The sequence below is a fragment of the Peromyscus eremicus genome, chromosome 9 (genome assembly GCF_949786415.1).
Source record: "Peromyscus eremicus chromosome 9, PerEre_H2_v1, whole genome shotgun sequence".
Taxonomy (NCBI): Eukaryota; Metazoa; Chordata; class Mammalia; order Rodentia; family Cricetidae; genus Peromyscus; species Peromyscus eremicus.
This window is the reverse complement of record NC_081425.1, coordinates 47,541,312-47,559,630: the sequence shown is the minus strand read 5'-3', so window position 1 is coordinate 47,559,630 and position 18,319 is coordinate 47,541,312. Positions and strand designations below refer to the sequence as shown.

Below are 18,319 nucleotides of genomic sequence, written 5' to 3'. Positions count from 1 at the left end.
ACAGAGCTGGGATTGCAGAGATCAAGACACAGCCCAGATGTAGCCATACATGCTTAGTTTCACCCCTGAGGCGGCCAATCATTTGAGTTTTATACTGTTTCATCTAGGCTTTTCCTTTCTGTAACATACTCTCTAAGGCTGGAGATGTAGCTCAGTGGCAGAACACTTGCCTTCATGTGCAAGGGCCTGGGTTCAATTTCCAGGACTGAAAAACCAAAACAAAAGACCTAGGGACCCTGATCACTCTAGAAGCATTTTTCCTACTGTTTTTGTCTTTCAACGTTCTAACGGCCAGGAAACCTCACACCTGACCACATGCTTCCCACCAATCAAGGTGCTCCAAGAACAAAACACTTCCTTTATAAATGAATCTTCTTTCTCTTTCCCACAGCTACCTTGATTACAAGCCCGAAACTGGTAATCATACTGTTGTCATACAGCTTCCCCCTCTAAACCCAAGACCGCCTGTGTCCTCTATCAGGTGTGCTTACATACATGTGTCTGGGCCCTTTATTAGAATCCACTTAACAGCATTAGTGGTAAATATGCTAAGTACTAAAGACACAAAAACTTAAAACAAAGGAGGTCCTAAAAGAAGGCAGAGCACCAAAGCTAGAAATATATATATAAAAAGAAATATATTTTTCTATCTAGAGCCCTCTTTTAAAAATTAAGGGTGACTTTGCACATAGCTATAACTGTTTTTGTTAATATAGTAACATAAATTAAAATCAAGTAAATCAAAGCGTTAGATGCTTTCCTAGAAGAATTTCTTCCCCTGACTCCTAACCACTCATATAAGCCTTAAAATGCTCACCCTCTCCTGTGAGTCAATGCAGAGACCTTACCATGCTCAGAAAGCAACTGGGGACAACTTGGGTAGGACTCTGCCTTCAGGTTGCCCTTTAGCTCATCAAGGCACCAGGAACCTTTGGGGTAAAGGGAGCTTTTATTTTCGATGGGTTAAAAAGTTCAAGGGAATGTTCCTTGCCTACTCACATGTGCGCTTCATCACCTTTCTTTGCTGTGAGTCAAGAGAAAGCAGGCTGCCCATTCCTGGAAGCACAGACCAAACAGCTCGATGCCATCCCCTGACCTCCCGAAGCTGCAACTGTGCTGACTAGAACGGGCAGGGTTCCTATTACTCAAGCGGACATTTGAAAGGCCACAGAGAAACTATCTGAGTTATTTAGTGTCAGAATCAGCAGAGGTTAACATACCAGAGCGAGGCTTCAGGCCAAACGGAGCTGTGACATTTGCAGTTGGAGACATTGAAGGGGAGTTCTCTCTCATCTGTGAGGTCAGAAGGAAAGACAGATGGGGATAAATGAAGATCTAGATGTACTTGTATGGTCATGGATTATTATAAAACCACTCTGCATTTTGCTATTGCTGCAATGTGATGAAGTCTTGGCTTTAAAAAAAAAAAAAAAGATCGTTTTGTTAATGCTTTAAGAGGCAGCCAGCCGAATGTTTTAGGTACTCTAGTAAATCATGTTACTGTTACTGTTTTGTTGTTGTATCCAATTTTTTACTTGCTCACTATAAAAATATTTTGTAGTGGCATAACGCTGGTGACCCACTTCTCATCTGACACAGCTAAATGGACGTGTGCAGGCATCCCAAAGGGCATACCTAGTGAAGCCTCTCTGACACGGAGAGATGAAACAGTTAATGCTGAGCAGACAGCTCACCTACACAGAAGCTGCATGCTGAACCATCACAGGTAACGACGATGCCATCGATTTGAGTGAATTTTTTCTGCCATTTTCTATAAAGACACCCCCATATCTAGTTTTCAAAAACTATTTCTCATAAAATTAATTTTTAATTACACATGGAGCCAAGCGAATCTGTGACAGTGAGTGACAACTAATGAAAGACCCCAGAGGCCTTCCATTAACTCATTCAATCCCAGTGTTATCCCAGACATCCATTTCTGTGAAAGATAACTCAGTTCCGTCTTCACGGAACGCCTCGGCTTCCATTAATCTTCAGGAATCTTACCTCATTTGGAGAATACTGGCTCCCATTACTCTGTAGCATTAGGTCATTCTGCACCTTAAGGAAGAGACAAATGTGTAAGTTCCACCAGACTGTGAGAAAGAGGAGGCAAGGACTGCATCTTTCTCATTTCCATCAGAGCCCTGACCCCAGAAGTACACCATCGCAAATGCTCAATTAATCCATGTGTTAAATAGTGGGGAAGGTCATACTTCTATTTTCTAAAACTACACAGCTGTATTCATAGAAGAAAAAAAAAAGTACCGGGAGGATAGCACAGATTGAGATAAGAGATCCCCACAGATAGACCCTTCCCAAGTACCTGTGAACACATCTTACTTGGCAGGGTTCCCAAGTGCCTGCTGGCTCCCTTCTCCATTTTAATTATGGGTTTTTAGAAATAGTCCAAGCCAGTTGTTCCAAAATATACAGAAACACATTGGGAGCTTTAAGTACACATGCCTGCACCCCAAGGAACCTTGAAAAGCCTCATTCCCGTGACCAGTTTAGTATCAGTTTGCTGTGACAATCACTGCTTAGGAGAAATGCTAAGGAACCAAGCATGACTTAATTTATGATCACTAATAAATAAGTTTAGGGATAGGTAATAACACCTTCATGCATGCCACCACAAAAGCAAAAATCCAAGATGCCCATTCTGTTGGGACTGCTATTAAAAAATATCCCTAATTTACGTGAACCCAAGAGAAAAACACATTTAGAATAAGATGCCATTCACGTCCCTATCCAATTAAGGGTCTCTGTTAGAACTGCCAACAAGTGGTATCATGCTTACTCTTTAAGTGACTTTTTCCAGGTTTCCCTGTTGTTCCCCCAAATCCTTCCTCTCTTCAATCCTATTTCTATACAAGCAGGCAAGGCACGTTCTCACTGCATGGACGCCCACGCTACCCAATTGCATGTGCCCAGTCTTCTAAAGGACGTTTAAGGAAGATCGCCTGAGAGGAGGCAGAGCCCTCTACAAGCCTCACCTCACCTCTCAGCATTGTTACACACTGCACTCAGTCCTCCCAGGCCACCCTCACTCCGGGTCCATATCCAAAGCGGCCACAAACTAAGTGTCCTTCCCTCTTGTCACACTTGCCATCCTTCCCCGAAGAACACAGGAAACAGACTCGGGAAGGCAAGCCACACCGTATTCTTGGAATATTTTCAACGTCAACATCATCTTTCACTGACTCAACAATTCTGCTGCCTCACAGGCCTCACACTCTAGACCCCCATACCAAAAGAAGCCTCACGCAGCACGTATGGGCAACGAATGTTGGCAAACTGATGGTCTGGTGAAAGGGGGTGTAGACATGTAACCGAATAACAAGTGAGACCTCAGAATCAGGAGAGCGGCCTCCAGAAGCCACACTTAACTTGCATTTCCTCCATCTCATGACTTCCTTTTCGCATCACACCAACTATTCACCCCTTCCTTCTGGAAGTCACAGAGACCTGCCTGTCACAGACCCAAAGCTGCTTTGAGAAGGAAGACAAGAATGCCTTATGCCAAACACGGCTACTCACTGATGCAAAGGAAAACATACAGCATGCTAAATTAGCCAAGAGCACTACATGCTGAACAGAAATGAGTTCAGGGATCCCTGACCCCGGGAAGCTCTGGCAATCTTAGAGACAACTAAGTTTGGTTTCGAGACAGAATCTCACTGTGTAGTCCAGGCTCACCTTGAACTTGGAAGCCTCCTGCCTCAGTGTCAGAATTATAGGTATGCCCCACCATCCACAGCCAGACAGGCTGCACTTCTGTGTCAAGGTACGACAGTAGTCTGGGCCTGCCTTAGCCTGGCTAGAGTTAGCTCACCCTGGAGGAGAACGTGCGTCTACTGCTTGGATGGTAACAGACTTCAGGACCTGGCTTTGTGTGGGGACGCCAAACGAAAACTGGACACAGACAAAACCACGCACTGGGCTCTGGTCTATATTTAGTGCACATCCATCCTCTTCTATCCTTTCCAAACTCTTCATCATTTCCTGGAAGCACTGCTCATAAACTCCTAAGAGTGCTGGGCTTCTCCCCTTCCTCCAAGACCAGCTTTTAAGGAAAGGTCTGATGCGATCAGGCCTTGCAGAAGTTTGGAGTGTAACAAGACTGAATACAAAGGGGCAATCCAGTGTGCTGAAATAGCTGGGCCTACCCATTACCATGGTAACTGCCCCAGCCAGTCGCCCAACCTGGAGTTTCATGGTCCTGCATCCATGAATGGGTAATGCCAACTCCTACATTTCCTACTAGTCATCTGGAATATACACTGCTAAGAGTAGGCCCTTTGTGGCCTTCGAAGTTTCCATGGTGACATACAGGTAGGACCCAGAGAATACTTATGGAAGAGATGGAAGGAGGAAGTCCTGACTTCATGAAGGTTTGACTTAGAAAATTTCTGCTTTACTCTCGTGTAAAAATGCACCAATCCAACCACCACCATTTTGGTGTTTGTTTGTTTGTTTGCTGGTTTGTTTGTTTGTTTTTTGAGAGAGAGGGTTTCACACAGCCCTGGCCTGCCTCAAACAAGGCTACTACTGAACTCCTGACCCTCCTGACTCTGCCTCCTGAGTGCTGATGTTACAGGTGCATGCTACCACGCAATCTGTTGAATGCTTTCAGTAGAGTGGTCAATAAATTACTTCAGGTTTTATTATAAAGTGGGCATTACATTAAATGATTTTGCCTCACTGCAAGCTAACGTAAGTTCTCCGAACCCATTAGCAGTAGGCTAGGCAACAGTGCTTACTAGAGTAGACAGCTTAAATGCATTTTCAAGTTAATGTTGCTTTTAACTTAGCAATAGTTTATTGGGAACAGATGCCCATTGTAAGGCAAGAAGAACCTGTGTTGATAAGGCATATGAAATACGAAGCACATGACCTGGCCCCCAGAAAAGCCTCCTTTTCCCCCCACATCAGGAAGAAGTACTTTTGAATAGGGACACAGTGTTGGAATTGTGCCCTGGAGATGCAGTGAAGCTATTTTTTTGTCTAGAAGCCTTGTGTCCTCTTCACCCTGAAGTCATGCAGCAGGAGTCATAGGGAGCGCAAGTGTCTCTTCACAGACTTTTCATCGGTCACAGGGGAAAAATGAAATAATCCTAACATAGTGATGAAATGCGGTTAGGTAACAACTGAGTGCTTGAATTACAACAAGCAATGGGAGAGAAGGATGGGGCAAGCCCCCCAACCCGGTGGCCTGGGAAGAGCACAGGACAGTACCTAGGCGATACCCAAAATGAGAAGGCAGCATCGCAATCATGAGAAATGTCAGTCAGACAAACACCAAAGGAAGAACATTCCACTAGAAAGGGAATGTTCTGGGAATGTGGCTCAGTTGGTAGAGGATTGGCCTAGCATGCACAAGGCCCAGGGTTCAATCCCCAGCACTACATAAACTGGACGTGGTGGTGCACACCTGTAATCCCAACACTCCAGAGGTGAAGGCAGAACGGCCTGAAGTTCAAGATCACCATCTGCCTGCACAGTGAGTTTGAGGCCAGCTTGGAGTACATCAGACCCTATCTACAAAAGAAGAGGCCTAGCAGGAGCTATGGTGGCACATGTCTATAATTCCAGGATTTTGGAGGTAGGAGTAGGATGATTATAAGTTCAAGGTTATCTTCTGAACTATCAAGAGTTCTAGAACACCCGGGGCTATATGAGATCCTCTTTCAAAACACCAAAAGAGAAAAGGCGTGTATTCTCCATAATTTCAATATCCTGAATTATCATTCTCAGAAATGTGACAAACAAAGGGGACTATAAAGAGACCAGAGAGATTCGGCGACCAAATACAAAGCCTGACACTGACGGAAGTCCCCATCGAAGGGTTAGGAATGCTCAGAGAACTATTTTAAATCAGCTGATCTATCTGGGATGTGGAGGGTTGAGGACAGAAAAAAAGGCTAATCAGCATACACTTCTGACGTGGAAGACAGAAATTCGTCTGCAGAAGAATCCCTGTTTGTACACCATGTAACACTGAAATGCTAGGGAGAAAGGAGAGCGATGTCCATGCTCTCAGCTATTCCAAAGATCTATAGATGTGGAGGAAAAAAGGAAAGATTCCAAATAACACAACAGATGTGGGAAAACATCAGGTTGAATCTCCCCGTCCAAAAAGCAAGGGGTTGACTGGAAGTGTTCGCACTTCAAAAGTCTTGGGTTTCAATTATTTGCAAATCCCTAAGAGGAGCTTGGAAACAGGGCTCTAATCTAAACAGTTGGTTTTCATTTCATGTATGCCTTATACACATGGTCTGAGGGGATTTTATTCTGTATTTCAAGTGCACCCGTGTTGTAACTTTGAATTTTCTCATGAGATCAAGCGCAGAATTTTATATCTGTAGTGTCCTGGTAGGGCTAAAAAGAGTTTCAAGCTCTGTAACATCTTGGATTTGCATACTAACAATATTTAGCCCATAACTGGAAAATCTAAGTGGAAAATTATATTTTTTATAACTTTTATAGAACCTGTAATTTATTTTTATAATCTTTTTGAAGTTAAAAGTATTTCTAAATATGAAATTTTTTTAAAAAGTGAGTCTAAGCTGGGTGGTGGTGGTGTACAACTTTAATCCCAGCACTCAGGAGGCAGAGCCAGGCAGATCTCTGTGAGTTTGAGGCCAGCCTGGTCTACAGAGTGAGATCCAGGACAGGCACCAAAACTACAGAGAAACCCCGTCTTGAAAAACCAGGGGGGGAAAAAGTGAGTGTACAGGGAGGGGCTAGAGAGACAGTTCAGGGGTTAAGAGCACTTTTTCTTTCAAAGGCCCTGGGTTCGACTTCCAGGACACAAATGGCAACTTACAACCATCTATAACTCCAGTTCCAGGGGTTGTGACACCCTCTTCTGATCTCTATGAGCACCAGGCATGTATGTGGTGCACACATATGAGCAAAACACTCATACACATAAAAAAAAAAAAAAAGTGAGTCTACTCATTCTCAAACAGAAAACATAAGAAACCAGCACAGGGCCGCCTGCAAATAAAAGTCCCCTGATGTTCAATCCTGGTTCATTTGCAAAGGTGGCACCGTGGTTCTGTCTGAAGACCACACCGATAACAATAACCAAGTAGGAGAATAACAGCTAGCATTTACGTGCCCGCTGCTGTGAGACTTGTCCCAAATCATCTCATTTGAGCTGTACAGTAGCTATTATTAGACTGAAATTTACCAAAAATAAAAGTAAAGTTTAGAGAGGTTAATTAAGTTGCACAGAGTTAGCAATTCAGAGACAGGGCAGCTATGTAATGTAAACACTAGTCCCTACTCTAACAATGTAACGACACTCTCTGCAAACCCGGCTCTTGCCTTTACATTTCTTTTTTCCTCGTTTCTTTTGCACAGACATGTTGAGTGTGAAATTGCTTTATTATTTCCATAGGACATGTGCAGGCAGCTCCAGGACATATACTGGTTTGTAAGGAATCTCAGTATTTCAAGTGGCCATCTTAAACCCACTCACTAGGAAGAGTGGAACAGAGTGTAATAGGCTCTGTGGTAGTCTGAGTGAGAATGGCCGCCAGAGGCTCATATACTCAAATACTTGATCCCAGGCGATGGAACTGCTTAGCGAGGATTAGGAGGTGTGGCCTCATGGGAGAAGGTACGTCTCTGGAAGCAGGCTTTGTGGTTTCAAAAGTCCACACTGTTCTCACCAGTTAGCTCCTTCTGTCTCCCTCTTGAGAACTAAGTTGTAAGCTCTCAGCTACTGCTCCAGTACCATGCATGCCTACCTGCTGCCATACTCCCCACCAGGGTGGTCGTTGACTTTAACCCTCCGGAACCATGAGCCCTGAATGAAACATTTTCTTTTGTAAGTTGCCTTGGTTACGGTGTTTTGTAACAGCAATAGAAGAATAGCCAGAAGTTCGTACCAGGGAGTAAGCTAATGCTGTGACAGGCCAGACCATGATGTTTTTCAGAGGAATGTGGAAAGCAGCTGGATGCTGTTAAGGATGGTTTCACAGGGCTATCATAGTAGGAGCTTGGAAGACACTAGTGCTCAGAGGCATGGCACTATGGAGACCAAGCACAGGTGGTTCCAGAGAAGAACAGTATTAGCAACTGGGCCAGAGACCATTCTTGGGATATTTTGGCAAATAATGTGGCTGCTTTTTGCCTCTATCCTAAGAATCTGCCTGAAACTAAATTAAAAAGTTTGGGACTAATTTCTTTGGCAGAGGATATCTGAAGACAGCTTATATTTACTCAATTGTGTATTATTAGTAATAACTCTTATGCAGCTCTACAGTGAAAAGTACCAAGCAGGACAAAAAGAAATTCAAAATGTACAGTCTGAGAAGAAACAGAACACCAGGAAATTTAATGTTGGAGGCCAGGTTTGCGCTGAAGGAGATAAAGAGATGCTAGATGCCAAATGGAGCAAAGGGAGTAATGCCCTTAGGGCAAGACCCCACACCCAGCTAGTCTGCAACATCTGGAAAAGGGCCCAGAAATTTTTCTGGTCCTAAAAAAAGCAACAAATCAAAGCTTATGTAATTGTAATTCAAGGAGGGAGTCAGGCTCCCTCCAAAGAGGGCAGCTGAATTAGGCAGCACCAGCCATGTGGTCTGGTTTCGAGTCATGAAATCCAGGAGTACAGGGGTTGTGGAATCCTCCTCTATGGCAGTGGTTCTCAAACTGCAGGTTGCAACCCCCGGAGGGGTCACGTATTAGATATCCTGTGTATCAGATAGCTACATTACAATTCATAATAGCAGCAAAATTACACTTATGAAGTAGAAATGAAATACTTTTATGGTCGGGGGTCACCACAACATGAGAAACTGTTGCTAAAGGTTCACAGCATTAGGAAGGTTGAGATCCTTCTATGGTTAAAAAGAGCTTCTGGGGTCAAGTATAGGTCAGGGATGTCCCTGCATGGAAGCCCTAAAAAGCCATTGCATGAAGCCATGAAAGCAAAGTCTAGATTGTGTTGGAGACCCCGGGTTGTTGGAGGCCAGAACCACAGGATGTACGCCAGAAAGATCTGCACACAGGGAAGGGAATGGAACCAACCCAAGAGAGAAAGTGTGTCACAGTCAACAAAGCTGGAAGGGTAGAGCCTCCTAAGCTCTTTGACACCAGACATGGAATTACAGGATCTGAAGTTTGCCCTGCTGAGTTTGTTATTTTTCTTTCTCTTTGATCCACTTTCTTCACACTGACCCCATTCCTCCCTTCCGGAGGGATGTATATTCTCTGCCACTGTGTACTGAGACTATGCAATTTCCTTTTTTCATTTTAAAGGGGTTACAATTAAAAGATTGCCTTGGGTCTCAGAAGAGACTCTGAAACTGTTCAAACTGTAAAAGACCGTGGTGACCTTTGAAGCTGCTTTAAATGCATTTTGCATTATGCTACGGCCACAAGCCAATGGGGCCCAAGGAGTAAAATACAGTGGTTTCAATGAAAATGGCTCCCATGGGCTCACAGATTTGAATGCTTAGTCCCAGTTGATGAAACTGTTTGGCAAGGATTAGGAGGTGTGGCCTTGTTGGAGGAAGCATGTCAGGAGAAGCAGGCTTTGAGGTTTCAGAAGCCCATGCCATTCCCAGCTAGTGGTGTCTGTCTGTCTGTCTGTCTCTGTCTCTGTCTCTCTCCCTTCACTCCCTCTTCTCTGTCTATCTGTCTCTGGCTTGTAGACTGAGATGTGAGTTCTCAGCTACTGCTCTAACACCACGTCTGCCTGTCTGCTACCATGGTCCCTGCCATGATGGTCATTGACTCTAAACCTCTGGGGCCCCAAATTAAACATTTTCTTTTATATGCCCTGATCACGGTGTTTTGTCACAGCAATAGAAAAACAGTCTGTAGCTCCCCAACTAATAGCTCAAACCTATCTTTCCACCACTGGGATAAGCTTTCTTTAGGATCATTTCTAGTTTTATGTCAAAAATGTTTTCTCCATGGCCACCGAAATTTCTTTTCATGTAACTATCTAATCCTGTCCCCAAATATTCCCACCACCCTCTCATTTTAGTATTCTTTTGTATCTGTGTATACATCTATGTGCACATAAATGTGGAAGCCAGGCGTCAACATCTGGAGTCTTTCTCAATCGTTCTCCACCTTATTTTTTGAGTAGGAATTCTAGCTCTGTGGGTCTCAACCTGTGGGTTGCCACCCCATTGGGGGTCGAATGACCCTTTCACAGGGGTCACATATCAGATATCCTGCATATCAGATATTTACATTATTGTGGGAGGCGAGCTCCCACCTTTTAAAGGGTTCCTATGAGGAGGAGAGAGGAATAAGAAACTTTCAGATAGAAAGATAGTGGAGAGGAGACAGACAGAAACACAGGATAGCTTCAGGAGGACCTGGATCAAAACCCACCAGCCCCTTCTGTCTCTTTAAAAGGGCTTTTTATAACAATGCCAAGGGGCGGGGCCAAGAACCTCCCCCTTGCTAGATCAAAGCACACCACACAGCCAAGTGCAGACCATTCCAAACACCTGGTAACCATGCCTGTGGTCAAATCATCCCCTTAGGCAGCCCTGCTGGGGAAAGCAAGCTCAGATTCTCGGACTCTGAGTAAGATCTCACTAGGAAACCTCTGTGGGTCTCCATACATTATAATTTATAACAGTAGAAAAATAATAGCTATGAAGTAGCAACAAAAATAATTTTATGGTTCGGGGGTCACCACAACATGAGGAACTGTATTAAGGGGTCACAGTATTGGGAAGGTTGAGAACCACTGCTCTAGTTGAACCTGTAGCTTTACCAATCCAGCTAGGCTGGCTAACCAGTGATCCCCAGAGATGCTCCTGTCTCCATCTTGTAGCAGTTTGATTACAGGCACAGGCTGCCATGCCTGGTATTTCACACAGGTACTGAGGGTCTGAACGCAGGTCTTTATGTTTGCATGGCCATCTATGTCCCAGCTCCCTATGTACTCTTTTCATCTTCCCAGACATCCTCAATTCATTTGATCATGTCCTTGAGGTCCTTCGTTTGGCTAGACTTTTTTCTCGGCTCTAATGTCTGTAACAAATGGGCCTCCCTCTCATTTCTAACCCAGCAGAGGCTTCCTAAGTATCTTAGTGACCACTGCCTGACCCAGTGATTCTATCTTGGCAAATAAACGTAGAAAATCTAACAGAATCAGCCAGCTCTCATCTTTCAGGGAAGGTGAGGGACAACGGATCAACAGAACTAGAGAGTAAAAGCAGGAAACAGGTAAAAACGTGTCAAGAACAGATGCCGCTACTGTCCTCCCACAAGGCAATGCCAAGCTCTGTCCTTACCTCACACTCTGGGGACGTCTCCAGCTGCGGCTGACCACTGTAGGAAGGTGGGAAGGAAAAAGAGACAAAGTGGATTTTGAAATACAAATGCATCATTGTGAAAACAGAAAATATACTTAATTATGAAAGGTGAACGTACTTGAGCGTAGAGTCAGGTAATTCTAAGGCTTCTGCTGAGCCCACGGGGTACAGGTTCAAAATACTTCTCTCTGTAATGTCGGTGCTCAGGCTAAAGAGGAGGAAAATCATTAAACTTCCAGTAAACTCTACTGGCCCTATGCACTTTAAATACTTAACTGACAAGCAAAGCTTGTCTTCAGGATTAAGAGAAAAGTTTTCCAAACACATGTTGCTTCCCCAACATAGTTTCCTATCAGCTATTTGCACTTCTTATGTACAACTTATAATCAAAATAGCACAGTAAATTCTGATAAAGTCATGATTTTCAAGGGTCATATAAAACTGAATTTATCTAGAACATCCCATATTTACAGATGTAAAATCAAGTTGCTAAAGTATTAACATGGCAGTATTGATGACATCTGGTTTTGACTGCAAAGTCTCTCTGATTTAGACTGCTACACTTAAAAATTACAAACCCACTGACTGGCTCACAAGAATAGTACAATAAAAATCAAGCTTGTCAAATTTATTTCAACTATTTTAAAATAAAGAACAAATATATGAAGTAACCAACACAGTGGAAAAGGAAGTGTCCAACATAAAATGGCTTCAACATGGCCCTTGACAAAGACACCAGTCGGGTATCACTTGGAAATCTTTTGGGGTATTCTCCTATGGTACTGCACGTATCTGCCATTCTGCACACTCAGCATGTCCAGATGCTCCTCTTGTCTCACGTACTCCAGAGCTGCCAGGAGTCTGTCTAACTGAGTGGTTCTCAACCTTCCTAATGCTGTGACCCTTTAATACAGCTCCTAATGTTGTGGTGACCCCAACCATAAAATTATTTTCGTTACTACCTCCTAAATGTAATTTTACTACTGCTATAAATCGTAATGTAAGTATCTGATATGCAGATTGTAGCTTAACTTTTTTTGTTCCTGCCTGGCTCCCACGGCCCCGCGGCTGCTTGGACCCAAGTAAACACACAGAGGCTTATATTAATTAAAACTGTTTGGCCATTAGCTCAGGCTAACTATTGACTAGTTCTTATACTTAAATTAACCCATAATTCTTATTTATGTTTAGCCACGTGTCTTGGAACCTTTTCCCAGTTCTGCCTTCATATCTTGCTTCCTCTGTGTCTGGCTGGCAACTCCTGACCCAGCCTTCCTGTTCCCAGAATTCTCCTCTCTCTTTGTCCTGCCTATACTTCCTGCCTGGCTACTGGCCAATCAGCACTTATTTATTAACCAATCAGAGCAACACATTCACAGCATACAGAGTGATAGCCACAGCAGCAGATGGTCTTAGGCAACCCAGTGTAGGGTCATTAGACTCATCTGAAAGGGTTGTGACCCACAGGTTGAGAACCACTAGTCTAGAGAATCCTAACTCAACCTACTTTCCACCAGAGGAGGAAACTGAGGCCCAAATGCAGAGCCTTTCCTCCCAGTCGCTCTGTCTTACGACTGAGTCCTAACCCACACAGCAGGACACAGCTATCTCCACAACACTGGGACCTGCTTTTTCTTTTTCTTTTCCCTTGGGAATCACCCACTAACCAGTCAGACTTTGTGAAAAACAAAACAAAACCAAAAGTTTACTAATAGAATGAAACAAGATTTAAAAGACATTGAAACATAGAAAACTGGAGCCCTCTCCCTATGATGTCAGCTCTTCCAACTCTCCACTCTGGTTTCCATTTCCTCCCTTCCTTGTTCCTGCCCTCTGCCCCTCACCCCCTTACACAGCACCTTCTGAACCCCAGTTCTCAGCCCTACAATGCCATGTGGAGTTCCGTCTTCAGAACTGCTTGGCACATGCTCAACTGAAGCCAACAACCTCACTCCTCAGCTGGCCACGCCCTCCCACTGCATTCTCTTCATCAGATGATAAGACAGCAAGAGTTCAGGTCTTTCCCAACCCCAGACTGATCCTCTGCCCTCCTCATCTCACAGTCCACGTGTAAGTCACCAAACTCAGAACTGACCACTGAGAATCTACTGAGTATAAAACACAGGACAGCTTTGAAGGAGCCACAGCAAAATACCCATTTCAATATGTTTCCTTATAGATTTGTTTAAGTCTCTTATGCAACTGGAACCTAATTCTGTATTTATAATTGAACTCAAACTATGTATTTTTAGATTAAACTTTCTAGAAGTGAGTATTAAATAAGGATCATTTCAGCATAAATGTAACCTTAACAAAAATGTTATGGACCACATAACATTCTATTTTATCAATGGCCATAAGATATATTTAAAGTCCCCCCAAATGGTTCATTTCCTTTTTTCTAAATATTGCTGTTAAAAATATCCATCCCTCATCAAATAAAACAATAGTTCCTCTCCCTTGGTTCCTTAAGGTAAATTCTCACAAGTCATTTGAAAGGTTCACGTATTTCTAAATGTTGCTTACATACTACTAAGGTGACTTTGGGGATTTTTACCAAATTAGTTTCATTAAAACTGTTTGTGTATCATTTCAAGTCCTTACAAGCCTAAGAGGCAAGTGGTACTCTACTTTGTAGATCCATCTCATAGATGACAAAATGGAATTCAGATGTCAAAACCAGTTTCCAGGTGACTCAAAGTGTGCCGATAGCACCAGCCATGCTACTTCCTAATTCTCTGGACATGCACACATGCACACAGGCTCACATCTCAAATCAATTAATGTCTCTGGAGTTAAAATGCTTTTCAAAGGCCAGCAAGATGGTTCATTGGCGAAAGGTGCTCGTGCCAAGTCTGACCCAAGTTCAATCCCGAGGCCCTCCTGGTGGCAGGAGAGGGCAGATTCCTTCAAGTTGTCCTACAATCTCTACACACACGCTGTGGAGTGTGCTAGCTCGCTCGCCTGCTAACTTACCCACTCTCATCCGCTCTCTTACACAGACACAGTAAGTGTAATTTAACTTTAGATGGTTTTCGATCGATTGCTAAAGATTTCCAGTCATACATAAATGGACAGGCCACTATTCTTTCAGGGACAGATGACACTGTGGAAGGTTCTGCCTGGATTCACGAACCACCTTATTTATAAACTCCAGCTAAAAGTGATGTGTGTGGAGTAGCCATGTGCACAATATGACCCCATCATCCTCACATTCCCAGGACTCATGGTCAGAGATGAGGTTGAGGTCTACTGCTGTAGTTGTCTTGTACTTAGTGTCTCACTTTGGATACTGGTGGACTGAAAGGAACTTTGTCTGTGGAAATTAGATTATCTAAGGAACACACACACACACAGAGAGAGAGAGAGAGAGAGAGAGAGAGAGAGAGAGAGAGAGAGAGAGAGAGAGAGAGAGAGCGCGCACATGTTCGTGACAGAGTCCAATTCAAATTTAAAAAGAATCTACAACCCAAATCAACCCAAATCTTTAGAAATATATTGGCTGGTTGTCATATCTGGCACTACCAGAAATACATAAAAGTTTTAAATTTCCATTTTTAGTAGAATTTGCCTATGTTTTTGTACTTCTGTCATATTTCCATTTTCTGTAAATGATACCAAGCATCCCGTAGGAATGTCTTGAGAGGTAAGGACAATCATTAAAGACTGAGAAGGCCAAAACTTATCTCAATCACTATAAAAATGTGACTCTTTTACTTCTAGGTCTTGGGGAATAAGCAATTAAATGACTTCACTTTGTTACTGCTCACATCAAGACCAAATTGGGTATAACTGGTATAAATATTTCAGAAAGTGAAGCCATGTCCTCAGTAACTTAGCAGGCTTCATTTACACACAAGACCGGGCTGGGGACAGAAGGGCATACCCGTTGGGATCCTGAAGCAAATCCTCTGCTTCCCTCAGCTGCTCAATCATCGATATATCCAAATCCTGATCTTTGGATGAACCTAGTCTGCAACACAAAACCAAGCATGAGTGCAGAATGACTACTAAAACATCTTAAGCACCTCCTTGCAAAACCCCATCAACCACCAAAAAAGAATTTTGACACACTCAATACTGTAATATAGACATGTCAGTATCCTGCAGGTTGGGTCCTATGGTGATGGGAGGGGTCCCTGGGCAGAGAAAGCCCAGTTCAACTCCAAACTCCCAGGCCTCCACTTGCTCTTATGGCCAGTCAGGCTGAGGACAAGGTTGATGAGTCTCCACACTTTTCGGAGTTCTGTAAGATTTCCCAGAAGCACTCCCCTGAGCAAAGCTATAGCCATTCTGAGGCTTCCAACTCTGGTTCCACCAGCATGGCTAGGTGTTACGACTTTTATGGTGTGAGGGGCTCAGTGTGGAAGAGTAGCTCTCCATCCTGATTCTTTAATGTCGGAAAATCAACTATAAAGCTTAAGAGACACACTAGTACTAACACACCTAAGCTAATCCGACTTCCTGTAAAGACAGGCCTTCTAGAAAACTCTACAGGTGATCCTGACTTTAGAGCCAGGGTTGAGAAAAGATGTGAAACTGAAAATGGGACTTCCAAAGATTTATCTGGTTTCAGTTCTCTTTCCTCGTGGAAGCATGATGCTACAGTAAGTCAGGCCTCCTTGGCCTCTCAGAAGTGTATCAACAAGGAGCTGGTGGGGCACAGTGACAAGGAGGGAATTCCCGGCAAGAGAAACTGGATCACAGTTGACTACTCTTGCCACACACAGTGGGCTGATGAATTCCTACAAGCAGAGAACACTTTAGTAGATGCATTTTAACAACTGCACCAGTCCTTTTTAAGGAAAAAAAAAAAATCCCTACAAAGTAAAGTGGGAGGTCAAGACCTATGGACCACAGAAAGCAAAAGGCCTATCAACTAAACATCTACCCTATGCTACAGGTACCAAGTCTACTTCCTGGAAGAGGCTCATTTTCTGTCAAGACGCTCATCTGCTCCCCTGGAGATCTCGCCAAATAAACCTTTATATACAGTAGAAGGAAAAGAGATGTTCATTTGGTACAAGATTCCTCAGGGTCAAATGTTAGCCCTCTGTAGCCTTGGAGACGAGAGCATCACCAATTTGTGCTGGAATTTCATCATCTGCAGCATGGCAGACAACAGAGCTTATAGGACTACTAAAAGGATGAGCTAAGCTTTGGCCTATGAAATAGAACAGTGCCAGGCATGCAGAATCTAACATACGCCAGTTATGACAGTTATTAAACCGGCAACCAGGACATTGAAGAAATGCTTTTCAAAAATTTGAACCAGGGGCTGGAGAGATGACTCAGCCGTTAAGAGCACTGGCTGCTCTTCCAGGGGACCTGGGTTCAATTCCCAGCACCCATATGGCAGCTCACAATGGTCTGTAGTTCCAGTTCCAGGGATCTGACACCCGTACACAGACACACATGTAGGCAAACACCAACGCAAATAAATAGATCATTTAAAAAAAATTTTTGAACCAGAAGACCTCGGTTGAAGGGACTGGCTCTCCTGACATTAGGTCTGGCTATTGGCTTCTTCAAACAAAACAGAAGGAAAGGAGAAGACACTGTGGCTACTATTACGTTTTTTGACTGACAGCATTGAGTCAGATAAAAATTCAAGGCTAATAAAGAAGTAAAATTTTCTGCTGTGTGGTGGTTCGAATGTAACTTCCAAACTTTATGTGTAGAAAACTGAATGCCAAAGGCAGCATTGTTAGGCACGGGACCTTTATGAGGGAATCCAGGGCCCCTGAGGGGAGCAATGGGTACCATTAATACAGCAGATGGCTCCTTATCCACAGGAGCTCAACTTTGTCTCAAACCCTCTCTTCCTATGGGACAGCTTCTCACTAGACACAGCCCCTTGACCTTGGACTTCTAAGCCTTTATAACTTCAAACCAAATAAGCTTCCATGTCACCTAGTCTATGTGGTATTCCCTTATAACGGCACAAATGAAGACAAACTGTATGGCCCAGTACTGTAACTAGAGTCATAGGAAAACTGGCAACTTCCTATCCAGTATGACTGGGGAAGATTCCAGGCTTGCCCAAAGAAAAGTGGATCAAAATCTATCAGGACATGAGTGCCAGTGTGCCTGAAGAGGAGTGAGGGCCCATGACCCGCCCTGGCACTCACAGTCCCTCCATCGGCCAGTGAGCATCCTCTTCTATCCGCAAAAGCTCTTCACAGTCTTCTGACTGGTCCTACGGAGAGAACACATGGGATATTCAATGAAGAGTTAAAACCGGTCCCAGCGAATATCCATGGCAGTGTAATTCACAAGGGCCAAAAGGCAAAACAAATCAGGTATTGGTGGATATGCTATGGCTCTATAATGGAATATTCTTTACACTACATACAGAAAACCTTGAGTATGAAATAACACACACAAGCACTCTGCATACTGCACCCACATGAGGTATTTATAGTAGCCAAATTCATTGAGATGGAAAATAAAGCAGTGATTGCCAGAGAGGGGAGGCAGAATGGGACAGATTTAATAGGTACACAGTCTCAGCTCCGAAGGGTTTTGGAGGCCACAGAACAGTGTAACAATATGTATGTACAGGGCTGGAGAGATGGCTCAGCAGTTAAGAGCACTGACTGTTCTTCCAGAGGTCCTGAGTTCAACTCCCAGCAACCACATGGTGGTTCACAACCATCTGTAATGAGATCTGGCACCCTCTTCGGGCCTGTAGGTATACATGCAGACAGAATACTATATACATAATAAATAAATAGATAAATAAACAAACAAACACATAGATTTTTTAAAAAAAATATGTATGTACTTAACACAAACTGCACTGTGCAACCAAAATGTGGCTAGGAGAATCTATTGGGGTGGTGTATAGGTAGTGTACACTTGCACCTCACCTTGTACACTTGGAAGGTCAAGTAAGGCAGAAGGATCGTGAGTTCAAGGCCAGCCTGAGCTACCCTACCAAGACCTTGTCTCAAAAAATTTTACAGATAAAAGATTTTATTTTTATATGTATTTTACCACAATTAAAACTTAAAAAA

The 18,319-nt window shown here is 43.5% G+C and overlaps 1 protein-coding gene across 1 annotated transcript in view; it reads right to left on the bottom strand.

Moving 5' to 3' along the window:
• The window catches only part of Lrch1 (leucine rich repeats and calponin homology domain containing 1), a 199,631-nt gene that overhangs the window by 42,289 nt on the left and 139,023 nt on the right, over positions 1–18,319 (bottom strand). Inside the window, exons 10-15 of the mRNA XM_059273333.1 lie at positions 17,432–17,499; positions 15,187–15,273; positions 11,419–11,508; positions 11,280–11,316; positions 2,008–2,061; positions 1,221–1,293 (exon numbers count right to left, since the gene is read on the bottom strand). Of these exons, the coding sequence (XP_059129316.1) occupies positions 1,221–1,293; positions 2,008–2,061; positions 11,280–11,316; positions 11,419–11,508; positions 15,187–15,273; positions 17,432–17,499 (409 nt within the window). The remainder of the gene's footprint in view (positions 1–1,220; positions 1,294–2,007; positions 2,062–11,279; positions 11,317–11,418; positions 11,509–15,186; positions 15,274–17,431; positions 17,500–18,319) is intronic.